This window comes from Mesoplodon densirostris, chromosome 17 (genome assembly GCF_025265405.1).
Source record: "Mesoplodon densirostris isolate mMesDen1 chromosome 17, mMesDen1 primary haplotype, whole genome shotgun sequence".
Lineage (NCBI taxonomy): Eukaryota > Metazoa > Chordata > Mammalia > Artiodactyla > Ziphiidae > Mesoplodon > Mesoplodon densirostris.
Window position 1 is genome coordinate 66959249 of NC_082677.1, and position 14982 is coordinate 66974230.

At 41.3% G+C, this 14982-nt stretch overlaps 1 protein-coding gene across 2 annotated transcripts in view; it reads left to right on the forward strand.

The window, feature by feature from the left end:
• UBAC2 (UBA domain containing 2) overlaps window positions 1-14982 on the forward strand; it is a 165261-nt gene that overhangs the window by 97271 nt on the left and 53008 nt on the right. For both annotated transcript variants that reach the window (XM_060080110.1, XM_060080111.1), the window contains 2 exons: window positions 2345-2468; window positions 5935-5982. In XM_060080110.1, coding sequence (XP_059936093.1) covers window positions 2345-2468; window positions 5935-5982 — 172 coding nt within the window. The remainder of the gene's footprint in view (window positions 1-2344; window positions 2469-5934; window positions 5983-14982) is intronic.

The window sequence follows — 14982 nt, forward strand, 5'->3', positions numbered from 1 at the left end:
CGCAATGGGAGAGGCCACAAGAGTGAGAGGCCCGCGTACCACCAGAAAAAGAAAAAAAGAACAAAAAACCCTATGTAGTTAGTTAAGATGTAGATCATACAGCTGTTCAAGAATTAGAATTGTTTCATCGCCCCACATTTAATGAGCTTTTCTCCTGTGCCAAGCGCTGAGTCCAATGCTGGGATAAGCACGAGGATGTATCTCCTTCCCTGCCTTGGGACGTATTCGGCCCAGGAGGAGGGCTGGAGGGGCATTCCAGACCCCTCGGCCGAGCTGTCTGCAGACCCCTGCTGCCCTGTCCCTGCCGTCTCCTTACGAGCCCGCGGGAGGCTGCATCTTACCCGTCTTCGGGTCTCCAGTCCTGACCAGCGCCTGGCGCTCAGCTGCTCGCTGGCTGGGGTTTTCCCTCTTGTAGCGTTTACTACATTCTTACAGCTGCCTGTAGAAGCTGCTGCCATTTATCACATCTTCAACATGCGTTGGGTTGGGTTTGGTGTTTAATAGAATCGAGAGGACAGTGAATGGTTTTTCTAATCATACATTCTCTATCGAAAACGGGAAAATGCGCGAGAGGGACCTGTTGTTTCCACAGAGATGATAATGAGAACATTTCTTTATGGAAGTGAAAAATATTTCTTGCATTTTTCTTATGGTAAAAGCAGTCATTCTTTGTACGATGCCACTTATCCAAAACATGAGAAAATAAAAGACTGGTTAAATTAAGCCATGAGTTTAATGAAGAATGGGTGTAAGTGTGTGTCCAGACCGCATGCCTCATTCACGTCTCCCGCCTCGCCCTCGTAGGAATGTGAGTTCGCCGTCCTGGAGCTCTAGTTCCTGGAGGTTCGGGGCTGCTTCTTACTTAGAGATGTGGACGGAGCTGCTGTGGCTGGCCCACTGCCTCTCACACAGATTCACTCAGACAGTGAAACTGGAGTAGCTGTGAGGGTGAAGGAGGGCGGCTAACCAGCAGGGGGGTGGAGGCATCTCTGGGCAGAGGAGCTGAGCTCTGTCATACACCGTAAGTGTGAGTTTCCTAAGCAGAAAAGTGCACGGACACTCTTGTGTTGAAACAATAGCCTGTGTCAGTGAATAGTCATCAGAGCCTAAGGTGCCCAGGGAGCATCTGGGCGGGGAGGGGGCGAGAGGGGATGGACCAGATCAGGGGAAGGGAGAGGAGGACGGTTACAGGGAACCACACTGGTAAGAAAGACTCGCAGGACTTTGCTCTTTCGTGCTGCTTGAATTTCCTCTTTGAAAACTGGCAGCCTGTGGAAGGAAGGGTTTTAAACAAGGGTGTGACATGATCAGAGTTGTATTTGGGGAAGACAATACTGTTGGCAGTGTTAGCAGATGGATTAGAGAGAAACAAGACTTTAAGCAGACAGACGTTTGTGACTTTGGAATATGTCAGGTCGAAGGTATCAAATCGAGTTTCATAGCCAAGGTGAGGGACAGCCGGACAGTTTGGGGACTCACTTCATTTTTTTAGTTGAAGCCATAGAAGGGCTTAGGATTATACCAGGAGAGACTGGAGCCAGAAGAAAAGCCTATAATGGAACCCTGGAGAGGGTAGGAGAAGAGTGGTGGGAGACCCATGGGCAGACCAGCAAGAACACAGGGTTTAAGACAAAAGCAGGAAGGAATTTGAGGAAGGGAGGACAGGAGCGGCGAGCCGTGTCGAGTGCTGACGTGAGATGTAATTGGACAGAGTCTGAGATGAAGATTTTGGATTTGACTGTGTGATGAATTGTAATGTTTCTTGCTTTTGGTTCATCTAGTCTCTTTCATCAGATTTCAGGTCATTCGTGAGAAGAAAACATAGCATCAACTTTAAATTTTCTCACAGTGCTGACAGTTCATTAGTAGATGCTGAACCACCTCTTTGTAATAGTTTTTTTTTTTTTTTTGCGGTACGCGGGCCTCTCACTGCTGCGGCCTCTCCCATTGAGGAGCACAGGCCCTGGACGTGCAGGCTCAGCGGCCATGGCTCACGGGCCCAGCCGCTCCTCAGCATGTGGGATCTTCCCGGACTGGGGCACGAACCCGTGTCCCCTGCATCGGCAGGCGGACTCTCAACCTGCGCCACCAGGGAAACCCCCTTTGCAATAGCTTTGAGAGGGTCGACAAGGGTTAGATAATTAGAGGTCTCATAAAATGTTATATATATGTACAAATTATTTTGGATGTGATGTACGTATAGAAACCAACTTGTGTATCTAAGACTGTGCTTTCAGACTGAAATAAAATGATAAGCAGTGTTACTTCAAATATACATTTACCATTGGTATTTTAAATTGAGTGTTATACCATAGTGATTTTTTTTGTTTGTTTGTTTGCATAGCCTGGCACCTGTGTTTGCTCTGTTTGTACCATTTTACTGCTCCATCCCGAGAGTCCAAGTGGCACATATTCTGGGCCCGTTGTCCATCACAAACAAGACACTGATTTATATATTGGGACTACAGGTACAGTATGCATTTTTATGTTCATGTTTCTTTAACCAGATCTCTCTCTCTCTCTCTTTTTTTTTTTTTTTCTCGGTCTTTTTCTCATTTGATCTCCTTGAAAACAATGTGTTTTTTTCCCATAAGTTTGGCTTCGTGATCTATATCAAACGTTCAAAGGAAGTGTTACAGAACAAGAACGTCAAGGCATATAAGATACTAGAATACTTTCATAGCCTTTAGAAATCTGATAAGAGCTTTCACTGTAATTTGTATCGGTGGAAAATATTTTAATTTCATTGTACAATTGCGTTTAAGTATCTTCTAAAAATCCTAGTATGAAATGGAAACAAATGAGAACAGTCAGAAGGTGGAAAGTGGAGAACCACTGTCAAAATTAATTTATTGAATAGAGTGTCACAGATAAAGCTCTGAAGCAGGAACCAGATACGCTCTGCCAGCTTCCTAACTCCCGAGCTGCACGGGCTTGATTGCACTGTCACCATCCACTAGATGGTTGGACACGAAGGCCATTAGAGGACTGACCGTTTGACTTAAATTGAAAAAGATTATCTTCACCAGTATTCAATGAATACTGATTGCTCTCTGCTGGGTTCCAGGCGCAAGAATAGAAGATACATGTGATTTTCAGTTTTCAACCTGTAGTACCTGTCACTTTTCTTTCACTCTCACACCTTGTGATGTCAACTTTTATTCTGCTGTTTCCTGTGGTGCCGTGTGTAGCTTGGCCTTTTGATCCACCATCATGCTCGTAACATTCCTTACCCCACGCCCGTGGACCCGGATACCAGTGTCACTGTAGAATACCCTGCTCCCTCCGCTTTTAACCTTCAGCATTTCCTCTAACTTCTCTAGTCTGCTGTCCCGTGTTAGCAGTGGTTCATCAGGGGTGGGTGTTTCCTAACCACTTTACAGCCGTTTCTCATGAAATGTGTTTATTCTTCATCTCTCAACCTATATAGCATTACACTCTCCCTTATTCTCCTTAATACTCCTATAACCTAATAGCCCATTTCCGCATTTTACTGTTATTACTAGGATTTGCTGTGGCGTGTTTAATTTTTTTTTAAGATGTTACAACAGAAGGCAGAATGCAACGGTAGAAGAGCACCCTGGATGGGGGGGGCAGGAGACCCAAGTTCCAGTTCTGACATGGCCCACACTACCTTGAGACTTGGGTCAAGTTATGGAAGCCTCTAAGCCTCATTGTTGACTCTAGTTATAGAGCATCTTTTGAGGGTGAAAAACATTGTTTTATTCATTATGGAAGATATAACAATTGTAAATATTCATTGTGGAGTAGGAATTCAGTGGAGCATTGTGGAAAGTCTTTGGAGCCATGTAGACTTTGGTTTAATTAGTTGCTCTGGTAATTATTTTCTTTCTCTGTCACTTTTTCTGAGCCCCCATTTGCCCATCTGTAAAGTGGGGACAACGATATCTATCTTACAGTGTCATTGGAAGGACTAGAGATATAGCATTGAGTTTTTAGGGTAATCTGAACAGATAATAAGAACTAAGTCAGTTGGTTCCTATTATTAATTAATCATTTATGTCTCTATGGCTGCCACCTTTGGTTTTTCTGAGATTGTGAGTGGGTTGTTTTCTTTTGTTGTGTTTTGTTTTGTTGGTGAGGTAGAAGTTGGTGCCAGGAAGCAGAGGTGGAAATGCCCCTGGCTTCTTGATAAACTCTGCAGTCCAGGGCATCCAGGGTTTCTTCTTGCCTGTCCCTTGTCAGCCCCCACCCCTCCCCACCTTGACATGAGCGTGAACCCTTTGTTCCCCAAACTTCTGTTCTCTCCTTCCATCCCTCCCCTCTGGACCTTCGCACACGTTTCTGTGCCTCTGTCTCTTACTCAACAACTTCTTAAAACCAGGGACGTTTGACGCATGAGTGGATGAGTGAATGAATGACTTAAATCATTATCAGGAGAGCAAAAATATTTGTGAAGGGTCATTTAAGTGCACATGGCCCAAGGGCCAGTCCTGTAATGCCCGGTGCTGGGGGCTGTGGAGGATGAGATGAGGCATGAGATGTGGCCCCTGCCCTCAAGAAGCCCCTCTGTGAGAGGAAGCATACAGTAAGTGCTGTGAAAGTATTAGCTGTTTTATTGTTCTCTATACTTTTAGAAAAATACCACAGAAAAATATTTTTCCACATAATTCTCATCCTTGTTATTATCAGTCATTCACACTGAACAAGCATCCATGCTAGATCAAAGGATTAAATTTTAGATCAAGGGATTAAATTTGAAGTTGTAGCCAGTGCTCATTTCCACGTTAGCTGACACAAGAGCACAGCTTGTCAGATTCTTTTTTTACCTGTGCTTTGTCATCTCTTACCTTTGTCTTCCTTCTGTGTATTTCTATGTATCCTTGATAAATGGGCACCACTTTGAGGTTTTCATGTAGCACAGTGTCAGCAATGAACCCGCTTCTTTCTCCACAAGCAGAAGTGCTTAAACTCCCCATCTAAAGATCTAAATGTGAACAAATGCTAAGCTACAAGCCTTTTTTTAATCTATATATGTGACTTTATTTTATTCCCTAAATATTTCAGTGTATATTTCCTATAAACAAGGGCATTCTCTTATGTAACCATTGTTCAGTTAACAAAATTGGGAAATTAACATTGATACAATCTTATTCAAATTTTTATCTTATTCAAATTTCACCAATCGTCCCAATAATATCCTGTTATTAGGCTACAAGTCTTTTCTTTCTTGCAGGAACGCTTTGAGATGTCTTGTGACTTTTTTTTTTTTTTTAAACCCTGAGCATACCCTTGGATGTAAATGATTTGGAAAACAAAGGGAGAGGTTTCGTGAGACCCAATTCTAACTGCTTTTGCCATTAATGAACTTTGATACCATTACTTAGTTTGCTCTTCTTGGGTAAACTGGAATGAGAGTATCAGCAGTTAAGCAGAGCAGCATTGGACATGGACCTGTATGCTGGCAGATGTCTTCCATCTAAAACTAGAGTAGCAATAACAAGAAATTGAAATGAGAGAATTATATAAACTAATATTACATGTCATTACTTAACACCAAGCATTGGGTGGTGACTACATATTTTGTATGTTGTTAATGCTAATAATTTCTTTCTATATAGTATTTTACTTTGTTTAAGCCAATTAATGTCCACTTGTAGTTAAGAATGTGCTTCAATTTCACTTACTTTTCTTTGCACGGGAGTGGGCTGGGTTCAACCAATCTGTTTTAGGCTATTGAAAAGCTGAGTTAGGTCTTGGTATAAAAAAAAAGAAAGAAAGGAAAAGAAAAATTAGTATGTTGTTTTCTTTTATATAACAGAATTGATATTTATTAATTTTCTATTTGTTTATATTAAGATATGTATAATTAAGACTTAATATAAATGGTTATGGCTGTAGTTATGTAAAAATAAATATGCTGTGACTGGCAGTTGAATTTCATTTTTAGTTGCCTTTTTTTTTCTTTTATAGCTTTTCACCTCTGGTTCCTACATCTGGATTGTAGCCATAAGTGGACTTGTAAGTGTGATTCCCCCCTCCCCCAATTCCCCCTCTTTTCTGAACAAACTTTAGGAAAAATGTCATATTTAGATTATGGGTCATATTCAGGTGTCAGATTGCATCTCAAAGCTACTTCCTTAGTGAGGAAAAAGCCAGTTGCATGGATAATTGAGATGCAAGAAGCCAGTTTGTCTCAGTTTTCAAGGTAATTTTAATGAAAGTTTTAGCTGAGTTTGTCAGTGTTATTTTTAAATTACTTAGTAGTTGAACTCATAGTAGGACAAAATGGCAGAAGAAGAAAATGAAGAAGTTGGATTTACCAAAATTAGTGAGAGATATTCTGCTTGTTTTGGAAAGAGACATGGTCATGCAAGGGGAAAAATAAGGCTAAGTGGAAAGTCAGGTGGATTGGAACTGATGGAAGATTCATCAGGGTGTGTGGCCAGAGAAGGAAGAGGGTGCATCTCCTCTGTGTGGCAGACCGCCTTCATCTCCCCCATCCCCACCCTGCTGTATTTTATTTTATTATTTTATTTTATTTTATTTTAATAAGCATATAAGTTTATTTTAATAAACTCTGTGAGGTATTGAAAATGAATCTAAAGCATGAAACTGAGCTTTATTTTTCATCCATGGCTTAAATTTGAACTCCCAAATTTATCTAAAAATAAGTTTGTAACTAGTATATGTGAAATATAGTTTTCAATTTCTTTCTTGGAAAAGACTAAGAAAATTACAGACTGGATTTATAGTAACATGTATAACATCAAAGGGAAAGGATTTGGAAATAACTGCATTCCACTACAGACATTTTAAGTAAGTTATCACTACTTATTCTTGTTTCCTGGGTGAATGGTATTTTGAGACACTGGGTCATTACTTTAAGCCTGCTCACTTCTTTCCTTCCTTTATGCTCTCTGTTTTATTCCTTTTCTATGTTTATTCTTTTCATATACAACTTAATCCTTCACCCCTCACAACATCCAGCCAGAATTCTGGGGATTGAAGTCACTTTGTTTCCCCCTCCCTAAACATTTTTCTCAGATGCCCAGATTTGCTTCAGGACCACAGAGCTGAAATCCATTGTGGGGCCTTCAAGCCATCTGAGCCACCTGGTATTCTTAAGACTTGTAGTGATTTAAAGGACAGCCTGGGGTCATACTAATCCTGTGGGGCACAGTGGCCAGGCTCTGCCCAGTCTAATCTCATCCCCACTTGAACTGCCAGCTTGATTGGCAGGTACTTAACCAGCCTGCAGACAATAGATAGTTCATTGCTTTCATAATGAAAGCAGCATGAGAATTCACTCTTTTGTTCATGATAACGTTCTGTTTCTCTTAGCAGTGATAATCTTGAGCACTTTTTTGGATATTTTCCTAAAGCATTCAAAAATTTGAAAAGTACCTTATTGTGTTACATTTCATTGTGTTAGTTTACTGTTAATTGATTTGCTCACATTATCTGAACCCCTCTTCAATAACTCATTATGTGACTCATTTGTTTTAAGGCATCCCATTTTCTTTCTTTATTCTGTTTTCAGATTCCTGGTTTTAAAATAAGTTCTTGCTGTCACCTCAGAAAGTTTCACTCTGTGACATTCAGTGCTCTAGAATTGGTGGTTGCATGTTTCATCTCTTTCTAGTCTTTTTAAAATCTAAAGTATGTGTGTTGTGATCAGTCTTTTCTCATACAGATGCTTAACAGGTGGTAAGGTGCTTGATTTAATTTTTTAAAGGAATCAGAAGTTTAACAAATTTTTAACATTAAAATTCCTAGTTTCAGAAGAGTGAAAAGAATTGCTCAGCATTTGAAATATAATCCCCAGATGAATGTAGCTAGCATTTGAATAATCCCACTATTAGTAAACACCTTTGAGACAATGGAATCTTCACTTTATAGTAACTAATTCAACTGATATTACTGACCTCCTACCATTACACAAATCTGATAAATCTTCATATCAGCCTTGTTCTTTATTATTATTCCACCATAGTTAGATGATACTATGTTTACTTAAGATGATTAATATCAGGGATAATTACACCAGTTTTCCTTCATGCTATACCATTGATGTTAGTGCTTGTTTTGAATTTAATGAATATTTTGTTTCTGACTTTTTCCAGAAAAATCATACTTTTATTATGAAATATTTAATATAATATGGTATACTTTAGATAAGGATAATTACAAAGGAGGATATTCAAATTATTTGTGAATGTTTGGTTTACCCACACCACTGATTGAGGGATCGAGATCTGAGATTTCATGAAGCCACAGCTTGTCCCAGATGTCTCTTGCTCAACCTGACTTCTCCTCTCCCCGTATTTATCAGGCAACTTCCCTTTTTTGTTTTTGTATGGGGGGGGGGGGTTGTTTTTATGCTAAATAAAATACTAAAAAGAAAATAAAACTTTTATTACCAGAAAGAAATGCACAGATGGTTTCCAGTGTTTTGGAGGAATGTTAGAAAACCTGTTGATAAAATAATCACCTTTCAGCTCTGAAACCAATAGTTCTCCTAACATGCTATATGTAGTAAGGAAGTAATTTTATTTCAATCTGTGTTTTTAAGAGAAAGAGCTTTTTTTTTTATAAAAAGACATTTGTATAAACCTAAGTCATGTGTTATCTGCTGTCATAGAAACCAAAGCCTTTACTCATGCCCTTCTGAAAAGCTGCCAGCTTTGGGTTTATTTTGTTTAGTTATTGGTGGATTTATTTTGCTTAGGCTGCTTTTTGTCTCTCCTTGTGTCACCCATTCTTTCATGATTAGAAATGTTTCTGAGTACATAGCTTAAAAATATCCTGCTGACTAAAAGAGGAGGAGATAAATTACATCAGTACAGTATTTTGCTAGGTGGGAGTGCACTTTCTGTCTGCAGTGATGTCACAGAAAAGAATAAGGACTAAATATTTTTCCTGGGTGGAGGCGGGGTTGGGGAAGTGTGTTTGGCTTATGAGGAGCAATAATGAGTTAATTTGACCAGGACAGCTGTCTCCCTACAGTTCTGTTTTGTGATCCCTCAGGGATTCCAGCTGCTGCCAGAAAGGATAAGGGTCATTCGGTTTTACGTAAAGATTAAGATTACAGTAAGTCCCCTACATACGAACCTTCAAGTTGCGAACTTTCAAAGATGGCAGTGCACGTTCACATGTCCAGTCAAGTTAGTTCACGTGTCTGGTGTACATTGTCACGTGTGTGCATCCTCTACAAGTGGTTGTGCTTTTGTGTACTTTACGGTACTGTATAGAGTACAGTACTGTACTCTATACAGTATCTGTACAGTAGTACAGAATCTTTATCTCAAGCCCAGGATGTCAGGAAGCAAAAGCGTAAAAGCAGCGGTGATGTAGCTGGTACTTGCCTGTTCACTCGATGCCAGCGCCTGGAGGCCAGTTGTGGTACTGTACTACTGTACTTTTCAAGGTACTGTACTGTAAGACTAAAAATGTTTTCTTTATTTTTTGTGTTTGTTTTTCATATATTATTTGTGTGAAGAGTATTATAAACCTATTACAGTACGGTACTGTATAGCCGATTGTGTTAGTTGGGTACCTAGGCTAATTTTGTTGGACTTACAAACAAATTGGATTTATGAACGTGCTCTCGGAACAGAACTCGTTTGTATGTAGGGGACTTAACTGTATTCACACGTACCATTGATACATGTTTTAATGTTGTGTTGTTCTTCCTTTGACAATTCTGGCTTTTAACACCAACATTTTTTTTTTTTTTTTTTTTGGCTGCGTTGGGTCTTCGTTGCTGCGCACAGGCTTTCTCTAGTGTGGCAAGCAGGGGCTGCTCTTCGTTGCGGTGGCTTCTCTTGTTGCAGAGCACAGGCTCTAGGCACGTGGGCTTCAGTAGTTGTGGCTCGCGGGCTCTAGAGCTCAGGCTCAGTAGTCGTGGTGCACGGGCTTAGTTGCTCCGCGGCATGTGGGATCTTCCCGGACCAGGGCTCGAACCCGTGTCCCCTGCATTGGCAGGCGGATTCTTAACCACTGCACCACCAGGGAAGTCCCAACACCAACATTTAATATCTAAAATACGACTGTTTTCATGAAAGTTTGCAAAATTGTAATTGGAAAGCTTGGCTATAGTAGCCAAGTGAAATATTTCAGTGTTAAGTGAGTGCTTCAGAATGTTAGTATACACCTACTTTCATCATATTCGCACCTCATATCTAACTACTCTTCTTCACGTCTTTGGTGAGAGACCTTCAAAAATTGAGGCCACTCTATATGTTCACAGTTCCTCCAGTCTTGTTACACATTAGTACTTTTTTTTCCTTAAAGAAAACGTTGCTTTCTTATCGAACTTTATTTAAGTTCTTTTGTGGTTCTACAGAAAGTCTTTGGGCCCTCCGTATCCTTGCACTTCTTCATTTTCTGGCATCTTATGAATCATAGTTATGAGTCATTACCCCTGGGATGTACCCTGATTCTCAAAAGCTGATGTCTCGGGCCTGAGCTGATTCTAGCATGATTAAAATAGCTGCTTTTGCCAGTTTTTCTCTTTTTACAGTTCACATCTTCATCATCATCTGGTCCTCTTTCAGGCTGTTTCGCAGCAGATGAACAGACAGGCCTGTACTTCTCAGACTCCAGGCTTCTCCCCTTCAACCTGTCCATTTACGATCTAGTCATTTCCTGCGTCTGTTACCTGTTCTGTACAGTATGTCAGACTTTGATTATCTTGTGATCAAGCAACCTTAGTGTGAGAGAAAATCTGTCCTACCCAGTAACAAGATTAGAAACGTAGATTCACACCAGATTCGTTAGGACTTTGGTTGTGGTCTGAGTTTGTATTTTTATCTGTAGGCAGGGAGGATCTTTAAAGCTTTTCAAACAAAAAACTTCACAATGGTGCAAGATTATAGAAGTCTTATTAGGATTTGTAAGTCAAAGAAGGCGGGAAGGAGAGCGTTGAGCAACCTTGAAGGAGTCAGGATGGCTCATTTGTGGGCTGTGATTTGTCTGTCTCTCTTCCCCCAACAAGAGTTTTGAAGACAAAAAAGTAAAACGTTGTCTTATGGTAACGGTAAAAGAAAAAGTATCAGACAGAACCTTATGTTGATGGGCTTTCCAAGTCATGGTATATCATTAAGGAGAAAGCTTATGGAACTAGCATAATCTACTATGGAAATCAGAACTTCTTTGGAGTAAGTTTTCGAGCCCTGACCTGCGTCTCGGGTGAATGAGGATGGGGAGTTGGGTCCTCTGAGCCTTGCCCTGCTTTTCCTGCCTTTCTCTGCTCTTCATGCTTCCTTTTCTTCTTCCTTATTCTTGCTTCCCTTAGATTTCTTTTCCCAATTCACCAAAAGAAGGGTACAGTGTCGCAGGTCAGGTAACTCATCTGATGCCCAGGGTTTTCAGTTGAACTTTAGGGACTGAGATGATTTTCTAGCAGTTCACTGAAAATGAGGGCAGGGCTTCCCTGGTGGTGCAGTGGTTAAGAATCCGCCTGCCAACGCAGGGGACACAGGTTCAAGCCCTGCTCCAGGAAGATCCCACGTGCCTTGGAGCAACTAAGCCCGTGCACCACAACTACGGAGCCTGTACTCTAGAGCCCGTGGGCCACAACTACTGAAGCCCGCGCACCTAGAGCCCGTGCTCCGCAACAAGAGAAGCCACCGCAATGAGAAGCCTACGCACTGCAACAAAGAGTAGCCCCCGCTCGCCACGACCCGACAAAGCCCGCATGCAGCAACAAAGACCCAGCGCAGCCAAAAATAAATAAATTTATAAAAAGAAAAAGAAAATGAGGACAGAAGCTGCCGAGGGAGGTCAAGGCTGGTTAGAGCTGTGAGGTAGGTTGGGCTTGTGAAAGAACCTAGTCTAGAAGTAGAAGATGGCAGTGGATCCTTAAGAAACAGCCATATTTAGAGGGTGCTTTCACCTTCTTGCATAACACAGTATTTACAATCCCAACACCAAATTGAGTGCTTATGAGTCCATTGTACAACTCTCTCTCTCTCTCGTTCATTGATTCATTCATACCTTCTCTCTCCCCCCATTTTCCCTCCCTTCCTCTCTGTGCCCCCTTCCCCTGTCCCAAAACCTTCTGTCCTCTGCCTTGTCATGACAATTACAACTCAGTCCAGGGCCGACAGAATGTCTTACTAGACAAGTGTTACACAGGGAGTGACTAGTAGACTTTTAAATGTTCAGTGCAAAACAGATGAAATCATGCCAATGTCTTGATAAAACTGTCAGAGAAGTGCCTCATAAAATATAGCTATAAAATTTTCATTACTGTAACTTACCTTTTACTAACTTACCTTTTTTTAGGCAAAAACCTTTCAGAGAGGGCTTCCCTGGTGGCGCAGTGGTTGAGAGTCCGCTTGTCAATGTAGGGGATACGGGTTCGTGCCCCGGTCTAGGAGGATCCCACATGTCGCGGAGCGGCGGGGCCCGTGAGCCATGGCCGCTGAGCTTGCGCGTCCGCAGCCTGTGCTCCGCGGCAGGAGAGGCCACAACAGTGAGAGGCCTGCGTACCGCAAAAAAAAAAAAAAAAAAAAAAAAAAAAAACCTTTCAGAGGCTTTCAAAATTAGGCCTCCTCAGGTCCCTCTCTCAGCCCTGTGGACCCTGTGCTCCAGGGACACTGAGCATCTTACTCTTCCCGACATCTCATGCTGTCTCAGGATTCTGTGCCATCACTTATTTTTCTTTAACAAACACATGGCACTTACTATGTACCAGGCACTTGTGGTAGATTATATTGTTTGTTCAACTGTTTTGTTTGTTGAGAATATTTGCTGCCCGTCTCTACGGGCCCCTCCCTGCAGGGCCTGCCCCTACATGCCCTGTTAACATCAGACTCTGCTCTGTGACTTACGTGAGCCACTGGACCATGAGCAGAAGTGATGAATGCTTCACAAGCAGAAGTTTTAAGAACCATTGTGTGGTTCTGCCATTGCTCTGTTCCGTTTGTCATGAGAAAAGCATGTGACATATAGAAGCTGCTCCTTCAGCCCAGACCCCAGAATGAAGAAGACACACGGATCAGGGCTGTGGCCAGCATGTAAGATGAGTGAGGAATAAACCTTTGTTATAAGCTGCTGAAATTTGGGATAATGTGTTACCACAGTATAACCTAGAGAAAGCAGACTAATACAGCTCTTTTCTAAGCAGCTTGCAAATATTATTTAATTAGTCCTCCTGAAAACCTGATGATGTAGGAACTGTTGTCCCCGTTTTATAGATGAAGAAACTGAGGCACAGAGAACTTAAGTTATTTGCCAAGAATAACTGATAAGTAGTGGAGACAACATTCAAATGCAGGTACTGGAGCTTTGGCGTCTGTGCTCTTAAGAGGTGGCTTTGCATAACCATATGCAGTATCTTCCAACTATATCCATTCCTTCACCATTAGATGCCTTCTTTTCCTAGAAAAAACTTATTCATTTAAGTTCTCACTCTGAAGCCTTTTCTGAGTCTGCCCTTTCAGTTTAGAAACTATACATTATTCTTTATTTTATAATCCCCAGTGCCTAGCAAAATGTCTGGCATTTTATCTTTATTCTATAACTAATTGTTGAGTTTCAAAATTCAGTATTATCAAAATAATTATTTCTGTACAATAAAACACTAACTCTTCGTGATTGTTAGGATGCTGTCAATGTGTACTGCCTTACTAGGTTTGTTTTTTTTGTTTTTTGCGGTACGCAGGCCTCTCACTGTTGTGGCCTCTCCTGTTGCGGAGCACAGGTTCTGAACGCGCAGGCTCAGCGGCCATGGCTCACGGGCCCAGCCACTCCGCGGCATGTGGCATCTTCCCGGACCAGGGCACGAACCCGTGTCCCCTGCATCGGCAGGCAGACTCTCAACCACTGCGCCACCAGGGAAACCCTCCTTACTAGGTTCTGGACATGCTCTGTGTGGTGGTGGAGAACCTGGGCTTATCATTTGAAAGATGAGGAGGCTGAAATTCAGGTTGCACAGCTGATGGATGATAGAGCCAGGACCAAAGGCCAGGTGTTCTGGCGGTCCAGTGGGTTCAGTGCCTTCCACTGCACATTTCAAGGCTCTCATCCATGTCTGTTTCAACCACAAGACACTTAGGTACAAAGCTGTTCTTAGATCTTCCCTTGACTACACCACTAAGATGAGGCCCTGATCATCGTCAACGGAGACACGATTCTGGAGGGAGATCTTGGTCATGAAGAAGTTTTAAAAGTACCCAGAGGTGCCGAAAGACACATATCCACAGCAACTTCCTGCAGCCTTCATTAAAAATTTTGTGGGCCGACCAATATCCAAGAAAACTTGATCCCGTTGGCAGCCTCTGCTTTCTCCCTATTATGAAGAATTCTGTCTATAGCTGTACTGTACTTTCTTTTCTAATATCATCAAAGATATTTAACTGGTCCTCCATATGATGGATTAAAAATGCAGCTCAAACCTCACCTTCAACAAACTCTTTGTCTTGTGTTTCTGGCATTGTCATGTACAAGAAAACGAAGTAAAGGATGGCTTTGAGAAAGCATAAAGGATAGTATAAAACATATTGAGCTGGGTCAGTACTGCTGCTGGTCAAAGGAAAAAGAAATGGAGATAAGGAAGAGGTTAGCAAGAAAAACACGCATACATTTTCATTTTAGATGATTACTGGTAGATTACATGGCTGTTGCCCCACAGAGCATTTTCTCACAGGGTCTTTACATTGTTTTCCTATCAGGAGATGGAAAGTCTTGAATCAGTTTTGATTATCTCTTTAAACTGATTTTTTAAAATAGAAATGTCCAGTGTTCCTTCCTCTTTGCAGCTGATTGTGTTGATATTTTTCCTATATCTTGACTTTAACCTCTGGTAAAGAACTATGGTAAAAATCAGTGCATGAGATTTTGAATATATTAATTATAAACAACAGCATATTATCAGAAAGTCTTATGTTAGTTTATGTTAGCTTGGAATATTTTTAAGATATCAGAAGTTTTTTATTGCTAAAGATTGGTTTTAGTCTCTGAAAATCCCACCTCTTTTATAAAGTTTAAGAGGAGAATTATATATCCAGAAAT